Source organism: Cottoperca gobio, chromosome 14 (genome assembly GCF_900634415.1).
Source record: "Cottoperca gobio chromosome 14, fCotGob3.1, whole genome shotgun sequence".
NCBI lineage: Eukaryota > Metazoa > Chordata > Actinopteri > Perciformes > Bovichtidae > Cottoperca > Cottoperca gobio.
Genome location: NC_041368.1, coordinates 24,550,855 through 24,576,201, shown reverse-complemented (window position 1 = coordinate 24,576,201; position 25,347 = coordinate 24,550,855). Strand labels below are relative to the sequence as shown.

Below are 25,347 nucleotides of genomic sequence, written 5' to 3'. Positions count from 1 at the left end.
AGACAATATTATTGAACAATATGAAGATGATTTTTAACCTTTCAGTCTCAATAGTAGATGAACAAAGTGGATATAGTGGCCCCGACAATGGAACCATACGCCATTACACCAAAGTAAAAACAAATAAGTAGTAGCAATAAAGTGTACTTGAAAGTAAAGGTAGCAAAGATCAACATTTTCGATGCATCTATAGACATTTCATTTATCATTGCAACCTATATATATATACACATATACATATATATATATATATATATATATATATACATATATATATATATATATATATATATATATATATGTATATATATTGCAGATTTGATCATGGTAATTTAAAATAGTTTACCACCGAAGGTATTTCAGATGTGTACCGTTAAAAGTGAACCCCCTCAAACAATATGGTTATGGACATTTAGAAGTTGCCTTTCAAACATAAAGTCTTGAAAGCCAACGCTGATCATCTAAAGTGAAAATAGCCTGAAAACAAAGTTACTTCCAACAATATTCCTGCTCTGTCACCAGCTGTACTGAGTTGCATGAAGACAATTGAGGTAAATGTTAAGTCAGAAAACCAACAATGACAACCTTTCTGTGCCTCAGTCTTCAGGCCGTCTCTAAACAATCTACCCATGTAAGTCTGCTTTATCAGCATTATGTCCTCTGGGAAATCCTTGATCATTACCTGAGAAAACATTATGTAATCTTCATGGGATTAATGATTACCGTCAACCAGCTTGCTATGTGGGAATTTTATACATACTGTGTGTTTGACACTTTATAATCTAGATGTTGGATACATACATATCTGCATCCATAGTTGATAACATTTTTACTATCTCTCTTGGTGATGTCTTGTTTAGCGGTTTTATTTACTCATATCTGATCATTTTCATAAATATTTCCTCTAACTATGATTAGCAGAGTCATAACAAACTAGAGCTCAGAGCAATGAGCTGAACAAATTAGAGTTTGCGTCATTATGGCTTCCCAAGCAATCGCATTTACTGATCCATGCAGATACGAAAAGTATGAATTGGCCATTATGCATAATTATTTTACGTACAGGGTAACGCGTGGTTAACGTGTGGTTAACGTTACATTTCACGCAAAAGTGTTGGTGCGAAATGCGTCGGAAGTGAAACTGTCACTGAAGTGACAGAATGAGGCCCCTCAGTTGTATGTTTTGCTGCCTCTAGTAAAGCTTTATGTATCAATAGAAAGCAAAAGCTACTAAATATTGGTCGAGATTCATGTGACGATCGCTTAACTTTTGTTTCAGAACAATGAACAGCGGCCCTGTTGTTTCAGAGCCTTTTTGCATAGGCTAGTTTCGCGCTGTCCATAGTATCAAAAATGAGCGGAGGAGAACTGTCGACAGCAGGACAGAACAAGTCACTTAGTTCGGATTCAAAGACTTTTTTCTTTTGTGAGAGACAGAGAGGCAAACAGCGGTTTCTATCCGCCTCCTACTTGTGATAGAGAATCTGTCATGAATTCAAATGATATTTAGTGCTCTGCTAGTGCTTCGTTCTTATGTGCTCTGATTAATAAATGTAGTAATCTATCTAGACAATGATAAGGTTTTTGTCAACATTCAGTAGGGGCAAATCAAATCAAATCAAATCAAATTTATTTGTATAGCCCAATATCACAAATTATACATTTGTCTCAGTGTGCTTTACAGACTGTACAGGTTACGACATCCTCTGTCCTTAGACCCTCTGTCCTTAGACCCTCGCATCGCACAAGGAAAAACTTCCTAAAAGAAACCCCATAATTAAAGGGGAAAAATGTTAGAAACCTCAGGGAGAGACTGAGGAGGGATCCCTCTCCCAGGACGGGCAGACGTGCAATAGATTTCGTGTGTACAGGATAAACAACATAGTACAAATACAACATTTGACAGAAATGATGTTGTGTTGAAAAAAGAGAAAGTTTGGATGAATCCAGCAAAATGTCAAAAAGGCTTCCCGGTGTCCAGCAGGACCAGGTCAGCAGGCACAGCCACGATTCCTGGGCAAACCTGAGCAAGCCCTAACTATAAGCTTTATCAAAAAGGAAAGTCTTTAGCCTGCTCTTAAATGTGGAGAGTGTGTCTGCCTCCCGAACACAAACTGGAAGCTGGTTCCACTGGAGAGGAGCTTGATGGCTGAAGGCTCTGGCTCCCATTGTACTCTTAGAGACTCTAGGAACCACAAGTAACCCTGCAGTCTGGGAGCGCTAATGCTCTAGTTGGTTTATAAGGTACTATGAGATCTTTAAGATATGCTGGAGCCTGACCATTAATTGATTTGTAAGTCAGGAGAAGGATTTTGAATTCTATTCTGTATTTTACCGGGAGCCAGTGCAGAGCAGTTAATACAGGAGTAATATGATCCCGCTTCCTTGTTCTTTAGCGACTTTTTGGGACAACCTGATAACAATGAGTTGCAGTAATCCAGCCTTGAAGTAACAAATGCATGGACTAGTTTTTCTGCATCATTTTGAGACAGGATGTTATGTTTGCAATGTTACGTAGATGAAAGAAGGCAGTCCTTGAGATTTGTTTTATGTGGGAGTTAAACGACAGATCTTGATCAAAGATGACGCCAAGATTCCTTACAGTGGTGCTGGAGGCCAAGTTAATGCCATCCAGAGCTTCTATGTCATTAGAAAATGCGTTTCGGAGGCGTTTAGGGCCAAGTATAATAACTTCAGTTTTGTCTGTGTTTAACATCAAAAAGTTGCAGAACATCCAAGTTTTTATGTCCTTAAGACTTGAAGTTTAGCCAATTGATTGGTTTCATCTGGTTTAATTGATAGATATAATTGGGTATCATCCGCATAACAATGAAAGTTTATAGAGTGGTTCCTTATAATATTGCCCAAAGGAAGCATATATAAGGTGAATAGAATCGGTCCAAGTACAGAACCCTGCGGAACTCCAAGACTGACTTTGGCTGTCGTGGAGGATTTATCGTTAACAAGTACAAATTGAGATCGCTCAGATAAATAGGACTTGAACCAGCTTAGTGAGGTTCCTTTTATGCCAACACAATGTTCCAGTCTCTGTAGTAGAATGTCATGATCAACAGTGTCGAAAGCAGCACTGAGGTCTAACAAGACAAGAACAGAGACAAGTCCTTTGTCTGATGCCAATAGAAGGTCATTGGTAACTTTCACCAGTGCCGTCTCTGTGCTATGATGAACTCTAAATCCAGATTGAAAAACCTCAAATAAACTATTATTATGTAAAAAATCACACAACTGTTTTGCGACTGCTTTCTCAAGGATCTTAGCGAGAAAGGGAAGGTTAGATATCGGCCTATAGTTGGCTAAAACCTCTGGATCAAGACCAGGCTTTTTAAGAAGTGGTTTTATTACAGCTACTTTAAAGGATTGTGGTATGTAGCCAGATAATAGAGACAGGTTGATCATATTTAATAACGAGGTGTTAATTAAGGGTAAAACTTCTTTAAACAGTTTAGTTGAATCGGGTCTAAAAGACAGGTTGATGCTTAGACGATGAGATTGTTGAAGTTAGTTGGTTAAGGTTGATTGGAGTAAAACAGTCGAGATATATTTCAGGAGTTACAGATGTTTTTAAGGTTCTGGAGGTTGAAGTTAAGTCGTTACTGATTGAGGGCAGGAGGAGATTAATTTCGTCTCTAATAATTATAATGTTATGGTTAAAGAAGCTCATGAAGTCATCACTACTGAGAGATATAGGAACAGAAGGCTCTGTAGAGCTGTGACTCTCTGTCAGCCTCAGTGCTGAACAGAAACCTGGGGTTGTTCTTATGTTCTTCTATTAAGGAAGAGTAATAAGCTGCTCTGCATTACGGAGAGCCTTCTTATACGTTTTAAGATGATCTAACCAGACTAAACGAGATTCTTCCAATTTAGTGGAACGCCATTTACTTTCAAGATTTCTCGACTTTTGTTTTAGTTTGCGGATAATATATGCAGATAATATATATATATATATATATATATATATATATATATATATATATATATATATACTGTAACAATAGAAGCGAAAAACAAGTTGTTTTCAGGTTTTGGTTTAACTTCTACCTCATTTGCCGAATTGAAGACGAAAACGGAAAAAGTACGTGGAACACCATTTTTTTTTTTTTTTACAGAACATCAAAATAATGCATTATTTGTTTATCTTGTGAAACTAGTGAACAGAGCTTTGGACAAATGGTACACAGACCACAAATCTGCATTATAGAATCAATCTATCAAACACTGTAAAAAGCCCTTCACTGGTGCAGTATATAAAATGTAGATTTGCTGAAATACATTAATTATCAAATTTATTTGCGTATTTTTTAATTCACAATTAATAATCTGTCACAATATCAGATTTCACTACGCAATTATTGTGGTCAAAACAATTCACAAAAACGATATTATAGCTAATTAAAATAATGCAAATCAATGAAATTCATCTTTAATTTTGTTGTGCGTTTTGTATCTTTTTTGGTCAGGTTTAAAGCTAGCTTAGCTATGTGAAAACTGTTGGCAGATAATTAATGTCCATCATTTCGGCTAACAGAGAGTAACACCACCTGGATTAGGAGTTATTCTAATCTACAGAAGGTAAAAACGGGTGTGTGTATTTTTAATACTGTACAAATTCAATGTAGTTTAAAAAGTGTGATGCTAATCGCGATTAGCGGGTTAGCATGCTCTGAAGATGCTGGAGCTAGCATGTTAAGGGTACGTTCAAGTTCTTAGTCTTGCTATTTTACTGGAACATGACTCTTAAAATAAGCATATGTCAGAAAAACATTTAGCCTAATGAACACATAATAACAAAGCACATAATGCCTACAATTAGTTTGTATGGATTATTGAATTAGGATAAGTGAACGTTTTGCAAAGAGATGTGACTGATCAGTGTTTTACATGTGTGTATTTTTGGTTGTCTTTAGTGTCACAAACCAAATGCCAGGCAGCTCCACTGTACTGAGGTTGTGACAGAATTATCAGTGGCAGATATCTACTAGATCTAACACTACAGGTAGGTGGGAAAGTGTATTTGAAATTATTCTGTGTAGAGTTTATTTTGAAAATGACACTAAAACATAAGTAAGCAGCTTGATTTAACACTTGCACAAGACACCGCAAATACTAAAGCCAACAAATGTGACGTAAGTCTGCATCTAATTTTAGTGACACTTGTTTAATATTTCCCTTGGTTTGTTATGGTCATAGTAGCTAATATGTCTGACATAATGGCCGCAATTAGCAGTTAATGGTAAGAACTGTATAAAGTAGCTTAATCCAAGGTACAAAGTTATCAAACTCGAAGCAAGGGATGCCTCCAAATGAGGTCGGAACGCCCCCGTCTTGTGGTATTCATAACCTCGGATGTGGACATTTTCTGAAAGCTCCAAGTTCAGGAGTGGACGTCATGAAAGTGAAATCAAGGTATATGTTAGCCTTATGATGGTTAGCACCTAATGTTACTGACAGGGTTATGTAGTTTAAGGTAAAAACAGACAACTTTTCAACTTTTTCCCCCTTAGTGTTTCCAAGTGGTATTATTGTTTGTGCCCTTGTCACAAAGACAACTGGATTGCTTTCCGTTTTCATTAGATCTTTACAACTACCAACAACACAGAATACACCCCATTTTGTTTTTTCTAGTTACTTCCGTTTTTCCAAGTCCGCCATTTCTGCTCCTGGGGATAGTAACGGTAAAGAACTTATAACTGGTGATATCTACTGATAGCTACAACTGAAAACAAAAGTGCCATCCACTTCTTGTTTCAGTTGTGCAATGGTTGACCCACTTCTTTTTACCATAAATCAAGCCTTAATTTCCCTGCGAGATCATACCCGTTTATAGACAGAATTGCGTTGATTAAGCGAGGTTTATAATAGTGTAACTGTTCTGCACCTTGTGCAATTAACATTTTTAACCCTACATTAAATTTCCATGGCCACAGTTAATGTTACTGACATTCATGGTAATTGCACATATACAATGTTTGCAGATGGGGAATTATTGCATTTAAAGTTAAACTTTGATGGTATAGGAGGAAATGTTTAGGTAAAACCAATTTTCACATTGTCCGTCTATTTTAAAAATTTAGGGGGATTTCGCTTTTCTTGGCATAGTCTTCATATTTTAGTGGTGCAACTACATTTAAGAAATCTCTCTCACTTTTTTGACATTTTCTAAGCCAAGTCAAGGGTACCAACTTTAGTATGGATGGGATTTGACATATGTCGGAAAAACCAAAAGTAGTTGAGAATTGGACTGCAAAATCAGTTATTTAAAAAATGTGCAGGGCGCCTCGATGGCTTACCAGGTAGAGTGGTCGGCCTTTGTACAAAGGCTGAATCTTTTGTACAAGGGTCCTTTGCGGCATGTCATCCCCCCTCTCTCAGTTTCTCTATATGGCTGTTCTATCCATTAAATGCTAAAAGAGCCCAAAAAACAATCTTTAAAAAAAAAGGTCTAAAGGTGCAACCATATAAGTAATAATATCATCCATCAAAGGCATGTTTATTTGATATCACATTTCAGCAGCCAGGCGAGTGCTTTACAAAAAACATTTAAAACATCAAGACAAAGAGCAAAACAAACACATTATAAAATGACATTAAAAAACATTAAAGACCCAATAAAATAAATAATAAGAACAAGTAGAATAAGAGAGTTATAAAATACAAGAATAATAAGGGGACTTGTTTGGACAAACATAAGACCATGAATGCAGCAGGGCACTCTTTGTTCAAATGTTATATTATTTTTGTTGAGACATTTACAAATAAACATTGGAAATTGTCTTTATTAAGATGGCAAAACTTTCTTGGGCTCAAACAACTTAGACACAAATGTTCGTATCTCTTTAGACTGAACCCCATAAATAATGGGGTTGAGGCAGCCGGGGACGATATGAAACAAAATGCTACTGAGTTTTCTGTAGTCTGAGTACTGAGGGAAGCGATGCAGCGCAATGTTAGACATTCCACTAAACACCATGATCAGATATACAAGCAGATGAGTGCTGCAGGTCTTCAAGGCTTTACTGTTCAAAGACATGTTATTACTGGTGAGACAGACGACTGTAATCTTAGCATAGGTGATAACCATGCTGCCAATAGAACCTGTGAACAGGACTACAGTGAAGGTGAGGCCATAGACATTATTAATAAACACACTCTCACAGGAGAGTTTAAACAGTGAGGCATTGTCACAGTAAGGATTTGTGATCAGAGTCCTACATCGGTTCAGCCGTATGGTCAGACCGAGCAGAATCCCGACCAAAACAAAGGCCACCCCCCAGGCAGAAACTGTCAGCTTCACCACCATTTTGTTGGTCATTATGACAGCATAGCGCAGGGGATTACAGATGGCCACATATCTGTCAAAGGCCATAATCATGAGTACAGTGACACTAGTGGTACCAAACATATGTGAGGTGAAAGCTTGGACCAGCACATTCATAATAACTGATGAGGCGTTCAGAGGGAGGCCTCAACATGTCTATAAGCAAACGGGGCACCAAGATAGAATTTCCAAGGATGTCATTAAAGGGCAAACTGCAAAAAAGGAGATACATGGGCTGGTGCAGGTTTTTGTCAATTAGAACCAGAACAGCAATACTCACATTTGCGACCATTATAAACACGTAGGAGAAAAAGAAAAACAGAAAGACAGGGTACATAGACTCTTTTGAAACATTTAACCCCTCCACCTGGAGGGTGTAGCTGTTATAGGTGTAGTTTTCCATCAACCTGAAACAATAAAACAAAATAATCAGAGATCATTTTCTAGAGACAGTATTAGGTTGTTTAACTAAATAATAATAATAATAATAATAATAATAATAATAATAAGCTTTATTTGTATAGCACCTTTCATACAAGAACTGCAGCCCAACGTGCTTCACAGAAAAAACAACAACAAGAATAACAAGATTAGACACAGCATTTACAGTACAATAATCAGTGTTGATGTTAATGAGTCTGAAGTAGCATTAAAAATAGTAATTAAATAATATAAAATAATATTGGAGATCATGCCCAGTTTCCGTATCTGTGCCGTACTTAACGACCTCCTGAAACCACGTTCATCACCATTCTTGTAGATGTTTGAAAGGATCAGAGCCACATGTTGAAAGCATGAGATCCACAATGGGCCCCTGTGGCCCTTCAGCTGGTTCACTCCCTTTGCTACACATTCTTCAGAGTCTTCCCGTTTCATAAACAAACCCCAGTTTGTTAAATCTTCTGAAATCTATCGGTTAAAGCCAGTTTTAAATTTAAACATTCAGCTTTTTCTAACATTACTAGATATACTGTTCAATTGTATATTATTGCAAAATATATAGTTTTTCGGTAGTATGTCTACTGTTCCTTTCTTTTTCATCCGTTCCTTCTGCTGCTGAAAGAAATAGGGTGTTTTCTTTGATCAGAAATTATGACAAAAGAAATTGAAAATCGGAAAGAAATACCTTCCTTGAGCTTCTCTGTTTCAATCTGTTTATCCTAATTCTCTGCTGGTAAAATTAAGCAGCACTGAAAAAGATGTTCGCTGTTGCACTGTTTTGTAGACGTGATTGTAACTTCAGGGAATTCAATCAAGGTTACTTTGGATATTGTCTGATGCAATATTTAGAATAACATCACAACTGTCAACAAGCTGTCACTCTGTTCTATCCTCAATTCCTCCTCCACTTTAGTTTTTAAATTGGATATTCAGTAACTTAACACAACCAACAACAAAACAAAATCCTAAAAATAAAGAGCAATTAAAGAATTCTTACTGTAAAAAGTATGGCACAGCTGTAAACCTGCGTATCTAGAGTAGGCCGTTTTCAGAAACTGAGTGTGCATGAAGGAGGTTATTGAGAGACGTTGCCAAGAGATCAATGACAACTCTAAAAGACTTGTAAGCTTCATATGTTGGGACTATAAAGTTGCAGCTTTATAAAAAGTGGAAGTGACCTCAATCATAACGCCAAATCTACTCAAGGAGCATAGCATAAAAACAAAATGTCTGATGTCCTGGGAGGGCTCAGTCCAATGGAGAATTTGTGGCTAGATTTGATCAAGGCTAGGTTGAATCCATAGATTACAAAATATGGACATAATGTCTGTGACGTGACCTATAGGTTTTCTAAAGATCCGTTGTAAAACTAGATGTGGGTGGCTCCGTCTGTCGCCATCTGAATCTGAAAAACACCAATAATGCTAAAATGGGCAAAGAGATAGATTGTCGGTGGAGCTGAGATGGGCTCTGGTGGCGCAGCAGACCAGACAGCTAGCGGCCTGTTTTAGCACCCAACTGTCACTCAAAGCGACCATGCCCTTAATTATGCAACTATGCCTTAGATATAATTGAAATGAGTGAGTGATATAAAAATGTACTTCACGTGAAGTGTGGGGGTTTGAAAAAAATATATATATTGGAAAAAATACAGCCCGAATTTCTTAAGTATACCTTAAAAGTTAAAATGACAACCTGCAACACTATGGTCTATCTATTTAAACAAGAGCTTAAATTTGAAAAGTATCTGTTGTATACAAATGACAGATGCAGTAAACAACACCAGATTCCTGAGGTCATTGGTCGGTATATACAGGTGTATAGACACCAGAGGATCTGCAACCTTTGTGATGATAGTTGTTTTGGAGACGAGTATCGTATTTTCTTTGAATATAAGAATGGAAGCATAATGAATTACAGAGAAAGGCACTTGAGGAAGTATTATTCAAAACAAAACAGTTTTGTGATTTTTACACAACAATGGTTTATTTGAGGATTTTCAGTCACGATTTAGAGTTCATCATAGCACAGAGACAGCACTGGTGAAAGATACCAATGACCTTCTAATGGCATCATACCATCGACTTGTCTCTGTTCTTGTCTTGTTAGACCTTTATGCTGCATTCAACACCATTGATCATCACATTCTATCACACATACTGGAAAATCTAATTGACATTAAAGGAACTGCGCTAAGATGGTTTATCTGAGCGATGTCAGTTTATACGTTGTAAAGAGGAATCCTCCATGCAAGACAAAGTTAGTCATAGTCCCACAAGGTTCTGTAGTTGAACCTATTCTAATCACTTTATATACGCTTCCTTTAGGCAATATTATTAGTATAGACTCTATAAACTTTCATTGTAATGCTGATGATACCCAGTTATATCTGTCCATCAAGTCAGATTAAATCAGTTTGCTAAACTTCAAGCATGCCTTAAGAACACAAAGCCTGGATGACCCAAACATTTCTGATGTTTAACACAGACAAAACTGAAGTTATTGTACTCGGTCCCAAACACCTCCCTAACAACATTATTCAAAGATGTAGTTACTCTGGACGGCAAAACCTTGGCTACAGGACCACCATAAGGAATCTTAAACTTAACTCCCACATTAAGCAAACTTTAAGAACTGCCTTCTTTCATCTACGTAACATCACATAAATCAGGCCCATCCTGTCTCAAAATGATGCAGAAAAACTAGTCCATGCATTATTTTTTACTTGTTGGCTGGATTTTTAACTCCCTTAGGACTTTCCAGTTGATCCAGACAAACAAGATCACATGAATCCAATATTAATTTCTCTGCACTGGTTACCTGTAAAAGCCAGAAAAGAATTACATAGGCACCATTGTATCTTTAAGAGCTACTAATACCCTATTACCCCACTAGAACACTGCACTTCCAGAATGCAGGGTTCCTCGTGATTCCTAGAGTTTCCAAAAGTTAATTTCCTGTGAAAGCAGCTCCCAGTTTGTGTTCAAGGCCGACACCCTCCCCACATTTAAGAGTAACTTTAATACTTTCCTCTTTGATAAAGCTTAGAGTTAGGGCTCCTCTATCTGTATGCATTCATGTCCCATAAATGTAAGTCACTAACTCGGCATACTGGGCATGATCCATGGAGTTATTGTGCTTTCTCGTCTTGCCGGTTGTTACGTTTATTGGTTGCGTCTGGATCATGGATGCTTGACGACCACTGCTACTACTATTATTATCAGTCATATTCTTAGAGTTGTTTTTATTATTGCTATTATTGTTGGCGACACCTATAAGCTGCTTGAAATCCTCCTGGTTTCATCTTTTTCATATATCTTCACATTATAATATTTTTGTCATATGGATTGTCTTTGTTGTAATTTTATTATGTTTATTCTGTACAAACAATAACTATTACACGTTTGTCCATCCTTGGAGAGGGATCCCTCTTCAGTTGATGTCCATGAGGTTTCTTCCACTTTTTGGGGGGTCTTTCCTTAGTCACTGCAAGGGTCAAAGGACAGAGGGTGTCATATGCTGTACAGATCGTAAAGCCCCCTGAGGCAAATTCCTAATTTGTGATATTGGGCTATATAAATAAAATGTGATTGATTGTGAAATCATCTTTATTAAGATGTCAAAACCTTCTTGGACTGAAACAGCTTACACACAAATTTACGTATCTCTTTGGACTGCAAGCCATAAATAATAGGGTTGAAGCTACCAGGGATGATATGATAGAAAATAGCAGCAAATTTTCTGTAGTCTGAGTACTGAGGGAAGCGATGCAGCGCAATGATAGACATTCCACCGAACAACAGAATCAGATACACAAGCAGATGAGTGCTGCAGGTCTTCAAGGCTTTACTGTTCAAAGACATGTTATTACTGGTGAGACAGACGACTGTAATCTTAGTATAGGTGATAACCATGCTGCCAATAGAACCTGTGAACAGGACTACAGTGAAGGTGAGGCATGTGACATAACTATATATAAGACGAAGTATATAAATATATACATTATATATGTCATATTCATCGTTACAATAAATAGATTGGTGAAAATATTCTGATGGTCAACGGTCAAGAACCATTTAACAACATTTTAGGACTAACTTGAGACATCCATATCGCTTTCATGATTCAAAATAAGGAGAAAACAAGATAAAAACAAAACACATTGAAAGCGAAACGCAGACAAGCACATACACATTTTCTTATTTGTATTTAAGTTATAATGATGGCAAAACCTTTCTGAACTGAAACTTTTGTGACAGGAATCTTCGTATCTCTTTTGACTGAACCCCATAAATAATGGGGTTGAGACTGCCGGGGACAATATGAAACAAAATGCTACTGAGTTTTCTGTAGTCTGAGTACTGAGGGAAGCGATGCAGCGCAATGATAGACATTCCACTAAACACCATAATCAGAAACACAAGCAGATGAGTGCTGCAGGTCTTCAAGGCTTTACTGTTCAAAGACATGTTATTACTGGTGAGACAGACTACTGTAATCTTAGAATAGGTGATAACCATGCTGCCAATAGAACCTGTGAACAGGACTACAGTGAAGGTGAGGCCATAGACATTATTAATAAACACACTCTCACAGGAGAGTTTAAACAGTGCAGCATTGTCACAGTAAGGGCTTCTTATCATATTCCTACATCGGTTCAGTCGTAGGGTCAGACCAAGCAGAATCCCAACCAAAACAAAAGCCACCCCCCAGGCAGAAACTGTCAGCTTCACCACCATTTTGTTGGTCATTATGGCAGCATAGCGCAGGGGATTACAGATGGCCACATATCTGTCAAAGGCCATAATCATGAGTACAGTGTGAGCAGTGGTACTGAACATATGTGTTGTAAAAGCTTGGACCACACATTCATAATAACTGATGAGGCGTTCAGAGGGAAACCTCAACATGTCTGTAAGCAAACGAGGCACCAAGATAGAATTTCCAAGTATATCATTGACTGACAGGTTACACAAAAGGAGATACATAGGCTGGTGAAGGTTTTTGTCCATAAAAACCAGAACAGCAATACCCACATTTGCGACCATTATAAACACGTAGGAGAAAAAGACAAAAAGAAACACTGGGTGCTTAGAATCCTTTGGGACATTCAATCCCTCCAGTTGTATCGTGAAGCTGTTGTAGGTGAAGTTTTCCATCAACCTGAAATAACAAAACAATGCTGTAAATGTCACAAGTAATGTTCCAACATTTTAGTTATCTGAGATCATGTTTAGTCAAGTAATAGTGTTTAGCTAACCACAACAAAATCATGCAGCTTCTCCCAGATATCAGTATTAGTGAATATATCCCACTATGGACGGTTTGTAGTTCTTTGTTTGTTGGATTCTGTTAATAATTTACAATTGTATGTTTAAGTTCAGCAAGTTCATCATGAAAGTAGAGACAATGTAGATATACAGAATGGAAATTGTGATGAAACATGTAGATCAGTAATACCTTCTTTGACTGTCTATGGTTCTAATCTTTTGGCTTCTCTTTCTTGAGTCTTCCCGCTCATTGCTTGTAATATCCACCAGGACTGCTCTTCTACGATGTTTTTATAGACATGATTTTATCTGTAGGGGAATCAATTGTCAGATAATGTGTGACGCAACATTAAGAAATTGTTATTGTGGCCATTGCAACTTTTAGCTCCAAGTTAAGAATCAGTAATGTTTGTTTCTCCTTCCCTTTTACCAAAATTTCTCACTCATCTCCAGTCTAATTTATCCAACCTGAAGTTTATAGATTATTACTATATATAATGTTCCAAATACTGAGTAATGGATGAAAGTAAACTTCAACAAATCATCAAGTTATAGGGGTGGGGGAAGACTCTGGACAGACCTGGTAAGCCCAAACGGGTGCAGGTGAACTGGGAACGTCCGGAGGAAGCCTCTGTCCGGGAGATCTTCAACTCACACCTCCGGCGGAGCTTTTCAGGCATCCCTGTGAAGGTTGGGGGCATTGAACCTGAGTGGGCGATGTTCATAGCCTCCATTGCTGAACCTGCGGAGTTCTTCCGGGTTATGTTATCCGGGAGGACTCCAGAAGCTCAGAAGTTCAGAGTAGCTATGGAGAAGGACTTTTGGTCGGCACCAAGTTGCTTCTGGAAAACCGTCCGGCACCTCAGGAGGGGGAAGCGGGGAGCCATTCAAGCTGTGTACAGCAAGGGTGGGACCCTTAAACTGAAAAGGTTATCGGGCATTGGAAGGAGCACTTTGAGGAACTCCTGAATCCGACATCAATCAAAAAAAACAAAAACTTTATTGTCATTTAGAGATTATACAATGTACAATTCAAATGAAATTTTGTTGTCCTGGCTTACTGTAAAAGTGACTGTAAAAGTGATCATAAATATTTAAAAGTGTCGTGGTGCTGATGCATGAATATAAAATGTGTACTTAAAATATAAATGTACTTTATATAAATAACATATATACACTCTATAAAATATATACATTTAAGAGTTCTTAGAGAGGAGTTACATCACATTGCTCTGGAGAGAAGTTATTTCTGGTTCAACAGTCTGACGGTTTGGGGAAAGAAACTGTTGCAGAGTCTGGTAGTTCTGCTCCTTATGCTGCGGAACCTCTTGTCAGAGGGCAGCAGGGAGAACAGGCCGGGGTGGGGGTGAGTGGGGTCTTCTATAATGTTCTGGGCTCTGGTGAGGCAGCGTTTATTAGCAGTGTCGTCCCGATGATCCTCTCCGCTGTCCTCACCACTCTCTGCAGAGACTTCCAGTCTGAGGTGTTGCAGTTTCCAGACCAGGTAGAGATGCAACTGGTCAGTATGCTCTCTATGGTGCCTCTGTAGAACGTGGTGAGGATAGGAGGGGGGAGCTGTGCTCTTTTCAACCTGCGCAGAAAGTGCAGGCGCTGCTGTGCCTTCTTCACCAGTGAGGAGGTGTGAAGGGACCAGGTCAGACTGTTTGTGAGTTGCACCCCCAAGAACTTTGTGCTGTCTGTAGTCTTCACTGCTGAGCCGTTGAGGAGGAGTGGTGTGTGACAGTGCTCCTTTTTCCTGAAGTCAACAATGATCTCTTTTGTTTTGTCAACATTCAGGTTGTTGGTGTGACACCAGTCTGTCAGATGTTTCACCTCCTCCCTGTAGGCCAGTTCGTTGTTGTCCCTGATGAGTTCCCACCACAGTTGTGTCGTCCGCGTACTTCAGGATGTGGTTCGTACTGAACCTGGCGCAACAGTCGTGGGTGAACAGCAGAATCAGGGTGAACAGCAGTGGACTCAGAACGCAGCCCTGTGGGGAGCCGGTGCTCAGAGAAATGGTGCTGGAGGTGCTGTTTCCTAACCCTCAAATGTCTGTTCGTGAGGAAATCCAGCAGCCAGTTACACAGGGGGGTGTTGAGGCCGAGGGGTCCCAGTTTGCTTACCAGATGCTGGGGGATGATTGTGTTGAATGACAAGGTGAAATCCAGGAACAACATTCGCACATGACACATCCTCCAGGTGGACCAGGCTCAGGTGGAGTGCAGAGGAGATGGCGTCCTCTATGGAGGGGTTTGGGCGGTAAGCAAACTGGAACTGGTCGAGATTGGGGGGAAGTATGGAGATGCTATGGTCCTTGACCAGCCTCTCGAAGCACTTCATCATGATGGGGGTGAGTGCTACCGGCCGGTAATCATTCAGACAAGTGATTGGGGATTGTTTAGGCACTGGAACAATGGCTGCTGACTTGAAACATGATGGAACAATAGCCTGGTCCAGCAAGGTGTTGAAGATGTCCGTGAGGACATGGGCCAGCTGGTCGGCACAGTCCCTGAGCAGCCGTCCTGGAATACTGTCTGGGCCCGCCGCCTTCCGGGGGTTAACTTTCTTCAGCGTCCTCCGGACATCAGCTGTGTCGAAGATCAGTGATTGTTCATCATGCTTAGGAACAGCTTTCATTGCAGTTGTGTTGTTTAGTGCCTCAAAGCGTCCAAAGTGATTATTGAGGTTGTTGAGAAAGATTGTGTTGTCCTCACAGGGTGGTGGAGCAGCCTTGTATCCAGTGATGGTCTGAATTCCCTGCCACATGCGCCTGGTATTCATGGCGTCATTAAAGAAACTCTGGATTTTTTGACCATGGGTGTGCTTAGCTTCTCTGATGGCACGGTCTAGGTTCGGCTCTTGCTGATCTCAGAGCCACCACGTCACCAGATTTGTAAGCGGCGTTCCGTGCCTTCAGCAAGTCACGCACCTCCGTAGTCATCCAGGGTTTCTCATTGGCACGTGTAGTGATGTACTTGGTGACAGAGACTTCTTCCATGCACTTCTGGATGTATGCAGATACAGTCACAGCATACTCCTCCACATTAATTCGGTGGTTTTCAGTTGCGGCCTCTTTAAACATGTCCCAGTCTGTGCATTCAAAGCAATCCTGCAACGCAGACATGGTTCCTTGCCTTGAATGCCTTCTACATGCCCTTTATGGTAGAGGCAGAGCTGGAAGCTGATGGGGGATCATCATCAATTTCCCTGATGGAGGTCACTGAGGTAGTCAAACAATTCCACAGTGGCAAGGCCCCAGGGGTTGATGAGATCCGTCCAGAAATGCTTTTGGTGTGGAGGGGCTGTCTTGGTTGACACGCCTCGTCAACATTGCTTGGAAGTCTGGGACAGTGCCTAGGGGGTGGCAGACCAGGGTGGTGGTTCCCCTATTCAAAAAGGGGGACAAGAGAGTATGTGCCAACTACAGGGGTATCACACTTCTCATCCTCCCTGGTCTACTCCAAGGTGCTGGAAAGGAGGGTTCGGCCGACAGTCAAATTTCGGATTGAAGAGGAACAATGCAAATTCCGCTGTGGACCAATGGACCAACTCTTCACTCTCGCAAAGATCCTGGAGGGGGCCTGGGAGTACGCCCATGTGTCTTGTGGATCTGGAAAAGGCGTATGACCAGGTCCACCGGGTGATACTGTGGGGGGTGCTGCGTGAGTATGGGGTGAGGGGGTCACTTCTGAGGGCCATCCAATCCCTGTACGCCCAAAGCGAGAGTGTCTGGATACTCGGCAGTAAATCGGACTCGTTCCCAGTGGATGTTGGCCTCCGCCAGGGCTGCACTTTATCACCAATCCCGTTTGTGATATTCATGGTCAGGATATCGAGGCATAGTCGTGGAGAAGAGGGGTTGCAGTTCGGTGGCCTGAGGATCTCATCGCTGCTCTTTGCAGATGATGTGGTCCTTATGGCATCATCGGTCTGTGACCTTCAACAGTCACTGGATCAGTTTGCAGCTGAGTGTGAAGCGGTTGGGATGAGGATCAGCACCTCAAAATCTGAGGCCATGGCTCGAATCAGAGCAGCGGGGACGGTATTGCATTCGGTTTTCCGCACCATTGTGACGAAAAGAGAGCTGAGCCAGATGACTACGAGTCGATCTTTGTTCCTACCCTCACCTATGGTCATGAAGGCTGGGTCATGACCAAAAGAACGAGATCACGGGTACAAGCGGCTGCTCCTTTGCGTTGAAAGGAGCCAGTTGAGGTGGTTCGGGCATCTAGTAAGGATGCCACCTGGGCGCCTCCGTAGGGAGGTGTTCCAGGCACGTTCAGCTGGGAGGAGACCCCGGGGAAGACCCAGGAATCGGCGGAGAGATTATATCTCCACATTAGCTCGGAGCTGGCGAATGTGGCCCGGAAAAGGGAAATTTGGGGTTCCCTACTGGAACAGCTGCCCCTAGCGATCCCAATCCCGGATAAGCGGTAGACGATGGATGGAAGTATCCATGGCCTAACAAGCAAGAAACTTCTCCATCGCTATGACGGATAACAGTGTATATTAAATCTGATTTTAATTTCAGATGACAACCCAGAACCGTTTTCTAGTAATTATATGCTCTCGTTATGTCAGTAAGTGGCGGTAATGAGGGATTATCTATGTTCTCTCAACCAGTGTGGCAGTGTGGAGGTCCGGTGCCTTGCTCAAGGGCACCTCGGCAGTGCCCATCAGGCGAACTGGCAAATCTCGAGGTACCAGTCCACACCCTGTACTTGGTCCATTCACATTGGTCCTCCGGTTACAAAGCCAAGTCCCTACGGACTGAGCTTCTGCCACCCCTCAACACCATGTTTCCTCATATCAGTAACTCCACCGCTCATGGTGTTATGATGTTATTTTCATTCAAATATATGGTTTAGGGTTTGAGACAGCCACTTCCCAATAGAAATTATCCTATAAAGCAGGGGTATTCAACTAAAATTCAAAGAGGTCCAGTTAGAGATAATTTGCAAACACAAACACACTACATTACTGAATTTATTATTATTGTTATTATTTTCAAGAAACTCTTCCTATCTGTATGAAAACTTCAATGACAATTAATGAGTAATTCCAAATAAACGGTAATGGAGGATGGGTCCATTGTTATGTATTCAATAATAATTTACTGCACTTTATTGATCATAACTTTACTCTCTTTGCTGTAACAACGTAAATTTCCCCGTCGTGGGACAAATAAAGGATTTCTGATTCTGATAATCATAATACGTTTCATAAGAAGTTTATTACTATGTTTAGTTCATGACAAATATTGGGAGAACAGTCTGAAAATACAATATAAGAGTTGAGTGTTCTTTTATTAGATATTTGTACCTTAGATATGTTACTGTATATGGACAAAGTTTTTGAAAGGAAAAACATACAAATTTGCAAAGATTTCCGACTCGGTGAAATAAGCCAACTGTTGTCAGATATCACCCATTACAACTGAGCTTTAATGTAAAAAGTGATCATACACTCTGTACTTACAACAGAGAAACACGGGAGCACAGTAGCATTGCGTTGATACATTTACAAAAAAAACAAACAAAAAATACTTAGAAATGTTCTTTACCGTGATGGCAAAACCTTCTTGGACTCAAATAACTTGGACAACATTTTTCGTATCTCTTTAGACTGAACCCCATAAATAATGGGGTTGAGGCAGCCAGGGACGATATGAAACAAAATAACAACATATTTTCTGTAGTCTGAGTACTGAGGGAAGCGATGCAGCGCAATGATAGACATTCCACTAAACACCATAATCAGAAACACAAGCAGATGAGTGCTGCAGGTCTTCAAGGCTTTACTGTTTAAAGATTTGTTATTACTGGTGAGACAGACTACTGTAATCTTAGTATAGGTGATAACCATGCTGCCAATAGAACCTGTGAACAGGACTACAGTGAAGGTGAGGCCATAGACATTATTAATAAACACACTCTCACAGGAGAGTTTAAACAGTGAGGCATTGTCACAGTATGGATTTGTGATCAGAGTCCTACATCGGTTCAGCCGTATGGTCAGACAGAGCAGAATCCCGACCAAAAAAAAGGCCACCCCCCAGGCAGAAACTGTCAGCTTCACCACCATTTTGTTGGTCATTATGACAGCATAGCGCAGGGGATTACAGATGGCCACATATCTGTCAAAGGCCATAATCATGAGTACAGTGTGAGCAGTTGTACCAAACATATGTGTTGTAAAAGCTTGGACAGCACATTCATAATAACTGATGAGGCGTTCAGAGGGAGGCCTCAACATGTCTATAAGCAAACGGGGCACCAAGATAGAATTTCCAAGGATGTCATTAAAGGGCAAACTGCAAAAAAGGAGATACATGGGCTGGTGCAGGTTTTTGTCAATTAGAACCAGAACAGCGATACTCACATTTGCGACCATTATAAACACGTAGGAGAAAAAGAAAAACAGAAAGACAGGGTACATAGACTCTTTTGAAACATTTAACCCCTCCACCTGGAGGGTGTAGCTGTTGTAGGTGTAGTTTTCCATCAACCTGAAACAATAAAACAAAATAATCAGAGATCATTTTCTAGAGACAGTATTGGTTGTTTAACTAAATAATAATAATAATAATAATAATAATAATAATAATAATAATAATAAGCTTTATTTGTATAGCACCTTTCATACAAGAACTGCAGCCCAACGTGCTTCACAGAAAAAACAACAACAAGAATAACAAGATTAGACACAGCATTTACAGTACAATAATCAGTGTTGATGTTAATGAGTCTGAAGTAGCATTAAAAATAGTAATTAAATAATATAAAATAATATTGGAGATCATGCCCAGTTTCCGTATCTGTGCCGTACTTAACGACCTCCTGAAACCACGTTCATCACCATTCTTGTAGATGTTTGAAAGGATCAGAGCCACATGTTGAAAGCATGAGATCCACAATGGGCCCCTGTGGCCCTTCAGCTGGTTCACTCCCTTTGCTACACATTCTTCAGAGTCTTCCCGTTTCATAAACAAACCCCAGTTTGTTAAATCTTCTGAAATCTATCGGTTAAAGCCAGTTTTAAATTTAAACATTCAGCTTTTTCTAACATTACTAGATATACTGTTCAATTGTATATTATTGCAAAATATATAGTTTTTCGGTAGTATGTCTACTGTTCCTTTCTTTTTCATCCGTTCCTTCTGCTGCTGAAAGAAATAGGGTGTTTTCTTTGATCAGAAATTATGACAAAAGAAATTGAAAATCGGAAAGAAATACCTTCCTTGAGCTTCTCTGTTTCAATCTGTTTATCCTAATTCTCTGCTGGTAAAATTAAGCAGCACTGAAAAAGATGTTCGCTGTTGCACTGTTTTGTAGACGTGATTGTAACTTCAGGGAATTCAATCAAGGTTACTTTGGATATTGTCTGATGCAATATTTAGAATAACATCACAACTGTCAACAAGCTGTCACTCTGTTCTATCCTCAATTCCTCCTCCACTTTAGTTTTTAAATTGGATATTCAGTAACTTAACACAACCAACAACAAAACAAAATCCTAAAAATAAAGAGCAATTAAAGAATTCTTACTGTAAAAAGTATGGCACAGCTGTAAACCTGCGTATCTAGAGTAGGCCGTTTTCAGAAACTGAGTGTGCATGAAGGAGGTTATTGAGAGACGTTGCCAAGAGATCAATGACAACTCTAAAAGACTTGTAAGCTTCATATGTTGGGACTATAAAGTTGCAGCTTTATAAAAAGTGGAAGTGACCTCAATCATAACGCCAAATCTACTCAAGGAGCATAGCATAAAAACAAAATGTCTGATGTCCTGGGAGGGCTCAGTCCAATGGAGAATTTGTGGCTAGATTTGATCAAGGCTAGGTTGAATCCATAGAGTACAAAATATGGACATAATGTCTGTGACGTGACCTATAGGTTTTCTAAAGATCCGTTGTAAAACTAGATGTGGGTGGCTCCGTCTGTCGCCATCTGAATCTGAAAAACACCAATAATGCTAAAATGGGCAAAGAGATAGATTGTCGGTGGAGCTGAGATGGGCTCTGGTGGCGCAGCAGACCAGACAGCTAGCGGCCTGTTTTAGCACCCAACTGTCACTCAAAGCGACCATGCCCTTAATTATGCAACTATGCCTTAGATATAATTGAAATGAGTGAGTGATATAAAAATGTACTTCACGTGAAGTGTGGGGGTTTGAAAAAAATATATATATTGGAAAAAATACAGCCCGAATTTCTTAAGTATACCTTAAAAGTTAAAATGACAACCTGCAACACTATGGTCTATCTATTTAAACAAGAGCTTAAATTTGAAAAGTATCTGTTGTATACAAATGACAGATGCAGTAAACAACACCAGATTCCTGAGGTCATTGGTCGGTATATACAGGTGTATAGACACCAGAGGATCTGCAACCTTTGTGATGATAGTTGTTTTGGAGACGAGTATCGTATTTTCTTTGAATATAAGAATGGAAGCATAATGAATTACAGAGAAAGGCACTTGAGGAAGTATTATTCAAAACAAAACAGTTTTGTGATTTTTACACAACAATGGTTTATTTGAGGATTTTCAGTCACGATTTAGAGTTCATCATAGCACAGAGACAGCACTGGTGAAAGATACCAATGACCTTCTAATGGCATCATACCATCGACTTGTCTCTGTTCTTGTCTTGTTAGACCTTTATGCTGCATTCAACACCATTGATCATCACATTCTATCACACATACTGGAAAATCTAATTGACATTAAAGGAACTGCGCTAAGATGGTTTATCTGAGCGATGTCAGTTTATACGTTGTAAAGAGGAATCCTCCATGCAAGACAAAGTTAGTCATAGTCCCACAAGGTTCTGTAGTTGAACCTATTCTAATCACTTTATATACGCTTCCTTTAGGCAATATTATTAGTATAGACTCTATAAACTTTCATTGTAATGTTGATGATACCCAGTTATATCTGTCCATCAAGTCAGATTAAATCAGTTTGCTAAACTTCAAGCATGCCTTAAGAACACAAAGCCTGGATGACCCAAACATTTCTGATGTTTAACACAGACAAAACTGAAGTTATTGTACTCGGTCCCAAACACCTCCCTAACAACATTATTCAAAGATGTAGTTACTCTGGACGGCAAAACCTTGGCTACAGGACCACCATAAGGAATCTTAAACTTAACTCCCACATTAAGCAAACTTTAAGAACTGCCTTCTTTCATCTACGTAACATCACATAAATCAGGCCCATCCTGTCTCAAAATGATGCAGAAAAACTAGTCCATGCATTATTTTTTACTTGTTGGCTGGATTTTTAACTCCCTTAGGACTCTCCAGTTGATCCAGACAAACAAGATCACATGAATCCAATATTAATTTCTCTGCACTGGTTACCTGTAAAAGCCAGAAAAGAATTACATAGGCACCATTGTATCTTTAAGAGCTACTAATACCCTATTACCCCACTAGAACACTGCACTTCCAGAATGCAGGGTTCCTCGTGATTCCTAGAGTTTCCAAAAGTTAATTTCCTGTGAAAGCAGCTCCCAGTTTGTGTTCAAGGCCGACACCCTCCCCACATTTAAGAGTAACTTTAATACTTTCCTCTTTGATAAAGCTTAGAGTTAGGGCTCCTCTATCTGTATGCATTCATGTCCCATAAATGTAAGTCACTAACTCGGCATACTGGGCATGATCCATGGAGTTATTGTGCTTTCTCGTCTTGCCGGTTGTTACGTTTATTGGTTGCGTCTGGATCATGGATGCTTGACGACCACTGCTACTACTATTATTATCAGTCATATTCTTAGAGTTGTTTTTATTATTGCTATTATTGTTGGCGACACCTATAAGCTGCTTGAAATCCTCCTGGTTTCATCTTTTTCATATATCTTCACATTATAATATTTTTGTCATATGGATTGTCTTTGTTGTAATTTTATTATGTTTATTCTGTACAAACAATAACTATTACACGTTTGTCCATCCTTGGAGAGGGATCCCTCTTCAGTTGATGTCCCTGAGGTTTCTTCCACTTTTTGGGGGGTCTTTCCTTAGTCACTGCAAGGGTCAAAGGACAGAGGGTGTCATATGCTGTACAGATCGTAAAGCCCCCTGAGGCAAATTCCTAATTTGTGATATTGGGCTATATAAATAAAATGTGATTGATTGTGAAATCATCTTTATTAAGATGTCAAAACCTTCTTGGACTGAAACAGCTTAGACACAAATTTACGTATCTCTTTGGACTGCAAGCCATAAATAATAGGGTTGAAGCTACCAGGGATGATATGATAGAAAATAGCAGCAAATTTTCTGTAGTCTGAGTACTGAGGGAAGCGATGCAGCGCAATGATAGACATTCCACCGAACAACAGAATCAGATACACAAGCAGATGAGTGCTGCAGGTCTTCAAGGCTTTACTGTTCAAAGACATGTTATTACTGGTGAGACAGACTACTGTAATCTTAGAATAGGTGATAACCATGCTGCCAATAGAACCTGTGAACAGGACTACAGTGAAGGTGAGGCCATAGACATTATTAATAAACACACTCTCACAGGAGAGTTTAAACAGTGCAGCATTGTCACAGTAAGGGCTTCTTATCATATTCCTACATCGGTTCAGTCGTATGGTCAGACCAAGCAGAATCCCAACCAAAACAAAAGCCACCCCCCAGGCAGAAACTGTCAGCTTCACCACCATTTTGTTGGTCATTATGGCAGCATAGCGCAGGGGATTACAGATGGCCACATATCTGTCAAAGGCCATAATCATGAGTACAGTGTGAGCAGTGGTACTGAACATATGTGTTGTAAAAGCTTGGACAGCACATTCATAATAACTGATGAGGCGTTCAGAGGGAGGCCTCAACATGTCTATAAGCAAACGGGGCACCAAGATAGAATTTCCAAGTATATCATTGACTGACAGGTTACACAAAAGGAGATACATAGGCTGGTGAAGGTTTTTGTCCATAAAAACCAGAACAGCAATACCCACATTTGCGACCATTATAAACACGTAGGAGAAAAAGACAAAAAGAAACACTGGGTGCTTAGAATCCTTTGGGACATTCAATCCCTCCAGTTGTATCGTGAAGCTGTTGTAGGTGAAGTTTTCCATCAACCTGAAATAACAAAACAATGCTGTAAATGTCACAAGTAATGTTCCAACATTTTAGTTATCTGAGATCATGTTTAGTCAAGTAATAGTGTTTAGCTAACCACAACAAAATCATGCAGCTTCTCCCAGATATCAGTATTAGTGAATATATCCCACTATGGACGGTTTGTAGTTGTCTTTGTTTGTTGGATTCTGTTAATAATTTACAATTGTATGTTTAAGTTCAGCAAGTTCATCATGAAAGTAGAGACAATGTAGATATACAGAATGGAAATTGTGATGAAACATGTAGATCAGTAATACCTTCTTTGACTGTCTATGGTTCTAATCTTTTGGCTTCTCTTTCTTGAGTCTTCCCGCTCATTGCTTGTAATATCCACCAGGACTGCTCTTCCACGATGTTTTTATAGACATGATTTTATCTGTAGGGGAATCAATTGTCAGATAATGTGTGACGCAACATTAAGAAATTGTTATTGTGGCCATTGCAACTTTTAGCTCCAAGTTAAGAATCAGTAATGTTTGTTTCTCCTTCCCTTTTACCAAAATTTCTCACTCATCTCCAGTCTAATTTATCCAACCTGAAGTTTATAGATTATTACTATATATAATGTTCCAAATACTGAGTAATGGATGAAAGTAAACTGCAACAAATCATCAAGTTATGGGGTGGGGGAAGACTCTGGACAGACCTGGTAAGCCCAAACGGGTGCAGGTGAACTGGGAACGTCCGGAGGAAGCCTCTGTCCGGGAGATCTTCAACTCACACCTCCGGCGGAGCTTTTCAGGCATCCCTGTGGAGGTTGGGGGCATTGAACCTGAGTGGGCGATGTTCATAGCCTCCATTGCTGAACCTGCGGAGTTCTTCCGGGTTATGTTATCCGGGAGGACTCCAGAAGCTCAGAAGTTCAGAGTAGCTATGGAGAAGGACTTTTGGTCGGCACCAAGGTGCTTTTGGAAAACCGTCCGGCACCTCAGGAGGGGGAAGCGGGAGCCATTCAAGCTGTGTACAGCAAGGGTGGGACCCTTAAACTGAAAAGGTTATCGGGCATTGGAAGGAGCACTTTGAGGAACTCCTGAATCCGACATCAATCAAAAAAAAAAAAAAACTTTATTGTCATTTAGAGATTATACAATGTACAATTCAAATGAAATTTTGTTGTCCTGGCTTACTGTAAAAGTGACTGTAAAAGTGGT

The 25,347-nt window shown here is 39.8% G+C and overlaps 4 protein-coding genes across 4 annotated transcripts; all 4 read right to left on the bottom strand.

Annotated features, from left to right (window-relative positions):
* Positions 1 to 6,796: 6,796 nt before the first annotated feature.
* LOC115018584 (olfactory receptor 146-like) lies at positions 6,797 to 7,742 on the bottom strand. Its single transcript, XM_029447638.1, is given in 2 exon segments — positions 6,797 to 7,444; positions 7,446 to 7,742. Coding segments are annotated over 2 exon segments (942 nt in total). The 5' UTR covers positions 7,740 to 7,742.
* Positions 7,743 to 11,991: 4,249 nt separating this feature from the next.
* On the bottom strand, positions 11,992 to 12,948 carry LOC115018820 (olfactory receptor 8G1-like). Its single transcript, XM_029448040.1, has one exon. It carries the CDS (start codon positions 12,934 to 12,936, stop codon positions 11,992 to 11,994), a length of 945 nt encoding a protein of 314 aa, XP_029303900.1. The 5' UTR covers positions 12,937 to 12,948.
* A 5,658-nt stretch (positions 12,949 to 18,606) lies between these two features.
* On the bottom strand, positions 18,607 to 19,554 carry LOC115018582 (olfactory receptor 2A25-like). The gene has a single exon (XM_029447636.1). The coding sequence runs from the start codon at positions 19,549 to 19,551 to the stop codon at positions 18,607 to 18,609; it is 945 nt and encodes a 314-aa protein (XP_029303496.1). The 5' UTR covers positions 19,552 to 19,554.
* Positions 19,555 to 23,208: 3,654 nt separating this feature from the next.
* On the bottom strand, positions 23,209 to 24,162 carry LOC115018581 (olfactory receptor 8G1-like). Its single transcript, XM_029447634.1, has one exon. The coding sequence runs from the start codon at positions 24,148 to 24,150 to the stop codon at positions 23,209 to 23,211; it is 942 nt and encodes a 313-aa protein (XP_029303494.1). The 5' UTR covers positions 24,151 to 24,162.
* Positions 24,163 to 25,347: the final 1,185 nt, after the last annotated feature.